Genomic DNA, 12,327 nt, shown 5'->3' on the forward strand with positions numbered 1-12,327 from the left:
TTTATGTTTAGAGTAGAATCTAAGTTGTATTTTAGACATTACTGTTTGTGTTAGTCTGTATGCAGCTTAAGATCATGAACTTTAGTGTGTAGACAGCTTAAGCTGACAGCTGACAGAGAACAATGATGGCCGCTAGTTAGAGCCCGTAATGTAAGTTTATATGTTTAAAAAAAAGAAAATAAAGTTCTCTAGAATAGTTATTTTTATAATATCCACCACCAACGAAATAAAACAAAAGCTTAAAAAAACTTGTATTCAAAACCTAATTAATTTTATTTTAAGGGAAAGTAATAGGTTCATATAATTGAGGCTATGAGTGCAATAACGGACTAACCCCAATAGTAATAAACGTTAGAATATGGGTTTAAAAAAAAAGTGAAAATTAGGAGATCCACTATAACCTTGTTTAAGAATATTTTTTGGTTTAAATGAATGGAAGTATGTTAGATATTACTTATTTGATAAATTTGATCCAAAATTTTGGATAAACACCTATATTCGATTTTTTAATGTGGGTTGGTCCACTTTGCATATAAAATATTTTTAGTTAGTGAATGGGTTATCCCACAAAATAATATACTAGATATTGCATCAAAGACTTTATTACCACAGAATGTGTATAAAAACATCAGAAGTTAGAATGTCTAATCCTCTTCGTCGTCAAATGGGCCAATTACTTCACCTCCGGCTGCTTGAGCTTAAGATCTCAGGATTTTATAAAATTCATGCTGTATAGGGGTATCAATTCCATTAACTGAAGAAGGTCTTTTTTAACTTCAATAATGGTATGGCCATTTGGATATAGAAGTGGCAATTCCATTGTATTCTTGAAAACAGATTTCCTTTTATTATATATAAAAGTTCCACTGTTTCAAAATAAACATCTTCATTGTTCGGATACTTATATTATATTGAAGAGTATTGGGAAAGACTTTCCTAAACCTTAACCATTGAATTTTAAACCACTCTACCCTGGTTTTTGATTCGGAAACTTTTCTGTTCGTTATATTACTTTCAAGCAATTCTTGGTCGGATGGCAAGTAAGAATGACCTTACTAGAAACTTGTGGTCTATTTCTTCCACGGTAAAATCTGGAGATGTAGTTATATAATTGCATAATAATGACATTTTAATAATTACGATTCTGACCGCCACATTGGTCAGAACTCATAATAAGTCGTTTTAATTTTACGAAAAATTTTTATGTAAAAATAAAATGCAGGATCCTACCTATTGAGGACCTCTAGAGCGACGGTTTCATCCCACACAAACATAAATGAATTATTAGTTTCCATTTCATGAATATTGAAGCAGTAGGTCCATAATTGCCGTTTGTAGTAACAAATTCCTGCGGTAAGCACAGGTGTAAATAAAGTCTTCATCAGATTGAAATAGATGACCGACGCGTTTTCATTTTTTGCCATTTCGGTGTCTCTTTTTCAAGAATCTCTAGCACTCTTCGCCTTATTTTGACGAAGTTCTTTTTTAGTTCCAAGTTGTTTACTTCATTCACTATTGGCTGCCTTTATTTTGACTTTAAATAAATCACACTTCTTACAAGAGTCAGCAATTGGGGGATGAAAGTGTAAATTATATTCCTTGTTGAAAGTTTCTTGGAAAATAAAATAGGATAGGGGATAGAACAGAATAAATTCTTCCACAATAATTAAAAGTCACAATGACAATTTACAAAAACATCCAGAAATATCAATCAAGAATGATAGAAAAACATCTAACTGTCAGCAGCACAGTGGACTAACCGCGCATGGTTCACTTTGCTTCTCTAAGATTTTATCAAATATGGAGTTCCAAAACTACCTTAGTGCAGCCATCTAGTAACAACTAGAGAAATGTGTATTGGTCCACTATGCAGCTGATAGATTTCAACTAGACAGTTAATATTCTACAATAAAATAAATTTTGAATTTTTGTGGGTTGGTCCGTTATTGCACTCATAGAATCAAATTTTGGTTTAACTTTTTTAATCATTATCGCTATCTGATAATGGTTTACACCCTTTGCAAAGTGGCTCAAAATTATCTTCATTCAGAAGAAACTGTCTCTGCAATAGATATTTGCGGTAAAGGCGATGGATTTTCACAAAATTCATTCTCGTTCTGTGTAGCTCTTCCTTTTCTGACAATGTAATCAGTAATTAAACTTTGCGATGATGATGTAGTAATTTTATATGTAGCTCATGATATCCTGACATGCAGTTCTGTAACTCACGTTAAAATTTAAAGGTTCGTTCAGAATTGGGGCCACTAATAAGAAAATGATTTTCTAATTTACTGCAAAAGTTGAAGATCTCGAATTAATTTGGCAGTGAGGGGGGTTGGTTTTTCTTCCTCATCATTATCATCTTCCAGACTCACGACACCATCTAAAGTTTGATGAATGATATCATAGTCACTTAATGCATCATCCACAAGCAATTCATCTATATCATCGTGGCTGAAGGTATTAAAACAATCTCCGCCAATTTCATGTGCCAAATTAATTATTTCATCCGATAGTGTCGATGTTTGAATGGTTGCATTGCTTGTTACACATGCTGGCCAAACCTTTTTCCAACAGACATTTAAAGTTCTTGATTTTATTTGAGCGGAAGCAGACGCAACATGAATCAAATAATCAAAAATGGAAAATTGCTTCCACACATCTTTTAATGTAAGGGCTCATTTTCTAGTTTACTCACTGTAATGTTGCAATTACGCCTTGATCAATGGCTGAATAAGGCTTATGTTGTATTGGGCGGAAGAAATACTGTTTGAATAATTAGATGTTCTAAGTAAGGTAGATCTGCTGCATTGTCAATAATTAATAAAACATTAAAATCGATAGATTTTTCCTTCATATATTCTTCTACTTCTGGCACAAACCAATTATTGAAGCATTCTGTAAAAATAGCTGTTGTCACCCAGACTTTTTAGCCATCTAATTCACTGGCAGTTGTTTTAAATCTTTGCCTTTTAAAGCACCTGGTCTAAGAGATTTATTTATTAAGAGCGGTTTCAACATCCGATCTCCTGATGCATTGCTACAAAGTAATAATGTTACTCGATCTTTACTTGCTTTATGTCCACTTGCAGTTTTTTCATCCTTTGCGATGTAAGTACGGTTTGGCATTTTTTCTAATACATACAGCCCCGTTTCATCAGCGGTAAATACATACTTGATCGGCACAATAGTCACCATCCTCAATAGTTTTCGCTAACTCTCTTAGCCATTCTTTGCTAGCTGAAACTTCTTTAGCAGCAATCATACATCCCTTGAGTAAGATGAAACTTTCGCGCTTAATTTTGTACCAGAAATTACATTCTTCTTAATCACTCTTAAAATTGATTCGCCTAAATTAAAATGTTTTTCAATTGCGGTAGATCCCTCACCTTTTCCTAAGCGATCTAAAATTTCAATTTTCGTTTCCAACGAAATTGATTGTCTTTGATGTTTTTTTCTCCTTTGGGCCAAAAAAAAATCTTAAAAGAAAAAGCAATAGCGATCTAAAATTGCAATTTACGACAGAGAAAACTGGCCCAAAGCAGTACCTGCATCTTTTCTAATGGTCCGGGTTTATTGACCACTTGACCTTCTCATTGGTAATTTCGTTTACGTGGTAAAAAATTTTACCCATTAGAAAGAGATGCAGGGACTGCTTTGTGTCAGTTTTCTCTGTCGCACTGGAGAAACGACGCTGTATTGCAACGCTCAGAATATTTGTATTACATATCTATCTATTGAACCTAACCTAACCTAAGAAAAATCTCAATCTTATATAAATTTACTCTCCAGCTGCAAATAAAACTGATGACTTAATTATGAGATTATACGAAGATGTGGATACAGTTCTCAAGTCAATAAAAAACCTGAGATAATACCCATCATGGGTGACTCCATCGAGTTAGATTCTAACTCGATGGGTGACTCTAATAATACCAAAGTAGGAAAGTAGGTTTAGGTTAACAAAGGGTAGAAAATAGTAAATGAGGATTCGGATTAGAGATGAGAAATTAGAGAGGAGACAGACTAATCGAATTCAGTCAAAACTAAAATGTTGCTGTGAATAATACAAGTAGAGTCTTAACATTGTTCTTCTAATAATTTGTCTTTTAGTTATCTTATTTTATTTTGTATATCCCTATGGCTGTCATCTTGTGGATGAAGTTATTTCTTGCATTTACTTTAGCTATCTCGGTAGTCTTTAGATTTGTCTTCAGGTGGTTAGCGTTATAATACTTAGACAACTATTCTAAATAAAAAGAGTAAAAACAAAATACTGCCTTAAGGCAAACTGTTCTTTAAGTTCCTTCGTCCACTCTTCTTTTTTTGTAGTAATATACATAAAATCTTGTTCTGCAACATACTTTTTATTATATCTGTAAGGTGGAAGTAATAAGTGAGGTGCTATATCTTGCCAAAGATGTCTAAAGTGCTTTCGTCCAAATGCGTACACTAATAAAGAAGTAAACTAGTATTTGATTGTTTTAAAAGTGACATTTAAAACTAATAGGGAACAATCTTAAAATTAAATCACAAAATATTAAACACAACTCCAAAATTTAAATTATTATGTGTGTTTTTTGCATCTAATTTCTCGCAACTTATATCACTCATGATTGTAAGTAAAGTTGCCAAACAACTCAACTTTAATTATTATTTTGCGAATTTAAAATTCAATAATTAAATTGTCTATTTATAATGAGACAATAATTATTTTATTAGTTTAATACTATTTAGCCTGCTTTAATACAATAAAAATTATATATTATTTCGTTAATTTTTACCGCACCTCATATTACGCCTTCTGTCAATTCCTAAATGTCATGAACAAACAACTGTCATTTTTGTTTGTATAAAAAAATCAAAGCAAAGGGTGTTTTTAATCACACTTAAATGAATAATTTTGTAATTTATTTCTATAATATTCACTTTTTATAACATATTGTTAAGTTAATTACTGAATATATAGGTAAATATTGTTAAAATTTCCACCTTAGACATTGTTAACTACGTAAACATAAGTATTTCTAGATAAAATAGGTGAATCATAACTACTATTTAGAAAAAAATGTCTAGTACAAGTGTTGAAAATATAGGCGCAGATTTTCAAGTAAGCATTTAAAACAGCAACAATTTAGTTCATTTCTTACCGTTGTTAACAAATTTTTGTCTTAGGAATATGACGGATCAGGTAATATGTGTTTGGAGTTGGCATTAGAAGGTGAACGTCTCTGTAAGGCAGGAGATTGTAAAGCAGGAGTGGCTTTTTTCCAAGCTGCTATTCAAGCTGGTACAGACGATTTGAGAACCCTTAGTGCCATTTACAGTCAGCTGGGAAATGCTTATTTTTATTTGGGGGATTATGGAAAGGCTATGCAGTATCATAAACATGACCTAACTTTAGCAAGGTTTGATTCTTTTATTAATAAGAGTAAAGTTCAGTACCAATGTTGTATTTTCCAGTTAATGACAATCTACTCAGTTTTCTTTTGCTGATTAGTTAAAAAGTTCTCTTATTAGCTGGTTTTATAATTATAATACCTTATTATGCCTATGGTATGTTATAAGCCTCTATGTAGAATTAGGTTTGGAATATACCAGGGGACATTCTAGGAATTTTCCTCTTAATATTTTGAATTACATAGCTACTTTGTATTCTACATTGTGTAGAGCCAGAACGAACATGAAATTGGGAGTGATAAACTCAGGATAAGATTAAAGAAATTTTTTGTGCAAGAATTAAGTATATTTTTGAAGTATTTATGGAAGCTATAAAATTTAGTCTATAAGCATAAAAATATTCTAAGAAAAGGTTATGGGAAAATATACATATTTCTATAAAAGATAATAGGGTTGATTTTGGTTTCAGAAATTATTTTTAATATTTATTGTTTTTAATATAAATGAAATCTAGTTCTTCGTATCAGTTTTTTTTATTATTTGCAATGCAAATTCACAATCTATTTCACACTAATATTCAAGTAATTAGTATACCTGTACATAGATGGTATTTTAATAGGATTGTACCAACTACTAGTTTGTTTTCTATGTATTTTAAACATATTCTTTTTTTTTGTTTAATATAAATTTATTTATAATCTTAGTACATTATAGTACAACAATTTTCCAAGTTAAAAAAGAAGGTACTTTGTTGTGTTCACCCTTACTTATAACTGGATGGTATGTTGGCAAATAACCAAAAAGATTTAGTTAGTTTATGAGTTTCCCTAGGCTTAACGTCGAGATATTGTTCATTTTATTAGTAAATTATAGTATTTTCTTAGTACATTATAGTACAACAATTTTCCAAGTTAAAAAAGAAGGTACTTTGTTGTGTTCACCCTTACTTATAACTGGATGGTATGTTGGCAAATAACCAAAAAGATTTAGTTAGTTTATGAGTTTCCCTAGGCTTAACGTCGAGATATTGTTCATTTTATTAGTACATTATAGTATTTTCTTAGTACATTATAGTACAACAATTTTCCAAGTTAAAAAAGAAGGTACTTTGTTGTGTTCACCCTTACTTATAACTGGATGGTATGTTGGCAAATAACCAAAAAGATTTAGTTAGTTTATGAGTTTCCCTAGGCTTAACGTCGAGATATTGTTCATTTTATTAGTACGTTATAGTATTTTCTTAGTACATTATAGTACAACAATTTTCCAAGTTAAAAAAGAAGGTACTTTGTTGTGTTCACCCTTACTTATAACTGGATGGTATGTTGGCAAATAACCAAAAAGATTTAGTTAGTTTATGAGTTTCCCTAGGCTTAACGTCGAGATATTGTTCATTTTATTAGTACATTATAGTATTTTCTTAGTACATTATAGTACAACAATTTTCCAAGTTAAAAAAGAAGGTACTTTGTTGTGTTCACCCTTACTTATAACTGCATGGTATGTTGGCAAATAACCAAAAAGATTTAGTTAGTTTATGAGTTTCCCTAGGCTTAACGTCGAGATATTGTTCATTTTATTAGTACATTATAGTATTTTCTTAGTACATTATAGTACAACAATTTTCCAAGTTAAAAAAGAAGGTACTTTGTTGTGTTCACCCTTACTTATAACTGGATGGTATGTTGGCAAATAACCAAAAAGATTTAGTTAGTTTATGAGTTTCCCTAGGCTTAACGTCGAGATATTGTTCATTTTATCCTTTTTTTTTCAAATTTTATAAGTAATAAAATACAAATTTTTGAATTTTTGAAAATTTTTTGTTAAAATTTGGCTAATTTGATGTAAAATTAATTATAACAACAAAATGGACAAAATGTGACCTAATAATTTATCTATAAAAGAAGTTTGCAAAATTTGAGAAGGATCAATCAAATAGTTGCTGAGATACAATCCCACTAGCTTAAAAAAATAATTCTGAGCAAGAAGCATTTAAAAAAAACTTATTTTTTATGTTTACACAGTATCATCTATTCCAGGCCCATGTAGTGATGTGCTTCCTGCTAAAATATCTAGAGCATATTTTTGCTCCTGGTTTTGATGAACTCTGCCTTTTTTTGTTGCATCTGCAGCCATTTTATCCGCTCTAGTAATTTGATTGTTATCTGCCACAAGTGCATAATTATGAGTACTTGATACTTTACTTATTCCAATTTCTATGTGGGTGCTCACTCACCTGACCTCACTCACCTCACTCACTTTTAGTTAGAATTAATATGAGAGAAGCAATAATTAAAAAACAGCGAAAATTTGAGGTAGTGCAGGATTATCAAAAGGTTATACAAGAAACCTACGCCAAACAAGATAGTACCACTGTGAGTAACATACAACAAAAGTTCTTGAAAATGACAAACACTATAAAGGAAACAACGTCGAAGAACATACCAAGAACAAAAAGATTTAGAAAAAACCACTGGTTCGATGACGAATGTAGAACAGAGTTAAAAAAAAGATCAGATTTGAGATTAAAAATTTTATGATGGCAAAAACAAGACGACCTAGAAAGGTATGCCGAACAACGAAAAAATGTAAAGAAAATCCTAAGGGAGCTGAAACGAAAGTATATGGACGCTAAAGTAAAGCGTATTGAAGAAAATTATAAGAAAAATGAAATAAAAAATTTTTACAAAGAGGTAAAATACATTAAAACTGGGTATCAGGAAGAACGATGAATGTAAAAGATAAACAAGGAAACCTGATAGTGGACAAAGACCAAATATGTGAAAGGTGGAAAGAATATTTCGAAGAGATGCTAAATGACGGAGTGACTACTGAAGAAAATTATAACGTTCCTAAACCTCAAATAGTAATAGAAGAAATATCAAAGCCCACAAGAGAAGAAATTGAAGAAATAATAAAAGATATGAAAAATCAAAAAGGTCCCGGGGAGAGCGGTATTGTGGCAGAGAACTTAACACTTAAACTTAACTTAAAATATAGAAGTATAAAACTATACTAGAGATAGAACTGAATGTGCAAACTATAGAGAAATATCCTTATTAGAGGTAATATATAAAGTGCTCGTAATACTAATTAAAAAACGATTAGAAATATATGTAGAGAAGAATCTAGGAGAATACCAGGGAGGATTTAGGAAAGGAAGATCAACAACCGATCAAATTTTTATGCTAAAACAAATCCTGATCAATATTGTTATGAATACAACATTTCAGCACAAGTACTTTTCATTGATTACAAAGCCGTCTATGATACAATAGACAGAACCAAATTAATAGAAACGCTAAAAGAATTCCAAGTGCCAGAAAAAATAGTAAGATTGGTAAAGATGACAATTAGATAAACCATTTGTGCTATGAAATGCAATGGTACAGAAGAATTCGAAGTGAAAAAAGATGTTCGCCAAGAAGACCCGTTGTCTGTATTACTATTCATTATAGTTCTATAAAAAATTGTAAGAGTTAGTGGGATAAATAGGTCCGGCACTATTTTATACAAGGAGCACCAATGCTTAGCCTACGCTGATGATGTGATTCTCATTGCAAGAAATTGAAAAGAACTAGCAAATATAGCAAAAAGGCTGATTCGGGAAAGCTGTAAAATGGGACTGAAGGTTAATATTAATAAATCGAAGTATATGGAAATCTCGAGCAAAAAGGGGATCCTTTAAATTGGATGTGGAGGATGGATCAGTTGTAGAATTCGAGAAGGTGGATGGTCCAAAGACCAAAAGTGTGGAAAAGTAGTAGAGGGAGAATGGAGAAGACGAACTAATGCAGAAGTGTACCATTTGTATGCTAACCCTACAATAACAAAAGGGGTGGAAAAACGTAGATTAGAATGGCTCGGACATCTATAAAGAATACAAGGTTATAGACTAGTCAAGAATATTGCTTGGAGAGTACCTGAGGGTAAAACAAGAGGAAGACCAAGAAAGAGATGGAGATATGTAGTGATGGAAGATGTCAGAGAGATGGGAATCAGAGATTGGAAGCTGATAGCTAAAAACAGAAAACGATAGAAATTATCCATCCAGCAATGGGCCTAAAAGGCCTGTGAACGCTGTACATACATACATACATGGTTTTGTTATTTACATTAACCTGAGGTTGATTTACAAACCTCTGTTTGGTAAATCTGATTTGGACTGATTTGTTGGTATTGACATTCTTCTTCCATTTCTGTAGCTATCTAAAAAGAATATCCAGATAGTATTGTAATTTTAGAGATGCTCTAGTGAGACCAACACCTGTATTGAGTGCATATGTAGCTGTTATAATAGCGTCAGTTTGTGGAAGGTCTACAGTAAATAATATGTATAAGAAAGGGCAAAGTATGCTACTCTGAGGGACATCTGTTTCTATAGATTTGTAATCTGATGAATTTTATCATCTATTTTCATTTGTAAGTATCTATCATTTAAATTTGATTTCAGGATAATGTCAAATTGATCAGGTAGTAATGTTTTAAGTTTATAAAGCAGTCCATTGTGCAACACTCTATAAAATGCTTGTTGAACATCTAAAAACAACAAAGTATGATACTCTTTTCATTTTAAACTAGTTTTAATCTTATTAATTATAGGAAGACACTTATGTATTGTTAAATGTTCATTTATAAATCCAAATTAATGATTCCAAATGGATTAGTGTCAAGTTCTTCAAAATATTACCTACTACTAAATCTTGTTGCTAGACTTCTGCTAGTTTTACAATTTTATTGAATGTAGTTTTTCTGTGAGTTTTTACAGTAGGCGACAATCAGTAAGGAGCATTTAAGATGTCTTCATTGTCTTAATCATTTTATTATTTATCAATGATGCCAGAAACATCATCAATTACTCATGTTCTATCAGGTTTTCTTATTCATTTCATTTTTTTATTGTTTGCTTATAATTTCAGAGAATAATTGTGTAATATATGAGTGAAAGTCCTTGTGTTTTACCAGTTGTAGAACTCTAGTGAGTCTGTGGGTTAATCTGTTTAGGATTATTTTTGTCTAACGGATTTTGACTAACGGATCTAGATTCGCCCAGATCTTATTTTTTTTTTATTTTTTGCCTAACGTAGGAATATATGACTCTTTTTATTTATTCTTCTGAATTTTATTAAAAATTTCTTTTTTAAATTTGATTCTTGACTGGATTGTAAGTACAGCACTTAAAAATATTTCGCCTCTGCTACCCAAAAATAACACGATATTACTTATGGCTCAAAATTTACATCTCATTAGCTCAAGAATCTAAAAAAACTACTAGACTGATTATGGATCGGTATTGGGGTAACATTTAATTTTCAAATTGACATGAACAAATTTTTTGTATTAGTTTTTGCACCCTTCAAACCCAAAAGGTCATGAACTGACAATAAAACTCAATCTCAAGTTTTCTTTTTAGCACAGTGTCTTAAAAAACTACCTATTTGCACTATAAAGTTATTGTATATTTCTATTACTTACCATATTCTTCTTATCTTTCTATTTCCTATTTCTTCTGTTTGAAGGACAATGGGAGATAAACTAGGAGAAGCCAAATCTTCTGGTAACTTAGGTAATACCTTGAAAGTGATGGGTAGATTTGACGAAGCTGTTGTATGCTGCAAGAGACATCTGGAACTATCAAGGGAACTAGGCGACAAACTAAGTGAAGGCAGAGCTTTGTACAATTTAGGAAATGTGTATCATGCGAAAGGAAAGCATATAGGTAGAGTTGGGAATAAGGATCCCGGTGATTTTCCTGAAGATGTCAAAGGATGTTTACTCCAAGCTGTAACATACTACGAGTAAGTTTTTCACGCTCTACATATCCTTTATCTATGAGATATGATCTTATGCATATCATTATCAAACCATATTAACACAGGAATTTTTCTTCTGATGAAAAATTCCTTAAAGTTTACACACTTTTAGGTAGTTTGTCATCATATCGGAAATATAATATGTAATTGGATAATGCTTTATTTCATTAAACATATAAATTACAGTGAAAAGTCCTGGATAAATTAAAATATAACTAATAAAAAAATGATGTTTTCATAGTATGTTTCATAAAAAATAATAAAAAAATATCAAGTGTATATGTTATCTAACAAAATTACTCTGATTACTACTAATTTATTCTGCATCCTGACTCTGAATTAATACCATGTCGGTTATGCATGTAGATAGTCTATTATTATAGTTTTTATACGAGGTGCTCCATTTAAAACCGTCCACTTAAAATATCTTTTACAAAAGAATATTTTATAGGAAACCTCGAAACACGCCGATTTTTCTTTCAACTGGGGCATATTTTGGTTGAAAATTGATCCAGGTCAACAGTCTACTGAAATTTTTTTGTTCGTCTGTACAATAAATGTAAAAAACCTGTTGAATTTGTTGGAGAAATAGGTTTGAAAAAGATTTGAAATAATAAATCCACTGGGTCTGTGTTTATTGTTGAGTACTATCTGTTAAATCATAAAGAGTGTCATAAAGAGATTATTTCAAACAACTAGTGCTATACTAGTAGTAAAAGAAATAACTAATACCGTAGAACAAAACACAAGCCTAAAAGTTTTAAAGCGAAAGACTGGAATGAGGAATATTTATAAGTTAAAAAATAAACTAGGACGTATCATATATGAAAAACAAGAGATCCTGAAAATCATTTAAGAGTGCTATAGAGCATTATATAGTCGAGATGGTTCCATTTCAGATGTAGAAATCCCAAATTTAAACCCTTTACCTCACCCAACACATTGAAGATGGTTTTGTACGGAAATAAATTACAGGGTTAGTGTTCATAGACCTAACTACCGCCTATGACACATTTAGTCGTCAACGGCTGCTGGCAAAACTGTACAAAACTACAAAGGATTTCTGATTCACGAGGTTGGTGAAATGTCTTCTCCAGAACAGACGACTTTAAAT

General features: G+C 31.4%; 1 protein-coding gene across 2 annotated transcripts in view; it reads left to right on the plus strand.

Annotated features, from left to right (window-relative positions):
- The first annotated feature begins 4,835 nt into the window (after positions 1-4,835).
- LOC140447383 (G-protein-signaling modulator 2-like) overlaps positions 4,836-12,327 on the plus strand; it is a 39,018-nt gene continuing 31,526 nt past the window's right edge. For both annotated transcript variants that reach the window (XM_072539996.1, XM_072539997.1), the window contains exons 1-3: positions 4,836-5,110; positions 5,176-5,408; positions 10,920-11,198. In XM_072539996.1, coding sequence (XP_072396097.1) covers positions 5,069-5,110; positions 5,176-5,408; positions 10,920-11,198 — 554 coding nt within the window. In that variant the 5' untranslated portion in view covers positions 4,836-5,068. The remainder of the gene's footprint in view (positions 5,111-5,175; positions 5,409-10,919; positions 11,199-12,327) is intronic.

The sequence above is a fragment of the Diabrotica undecimpunctata genome, chromosome 8 (genome assembly GCF_040954645.1).
Source record: "Diabrotica undecimpunctata isolate CICGRU chromosome 8, icDiaUnde3, whole genome shotgun sequence".
NCBI classification, from domain to species: Eukaryota; Metazoa; Arthropoda; class Insecta; order Coleoptera; family Chrysomelidae; genus Diabrotica; species Diabrotica undecimpunctata.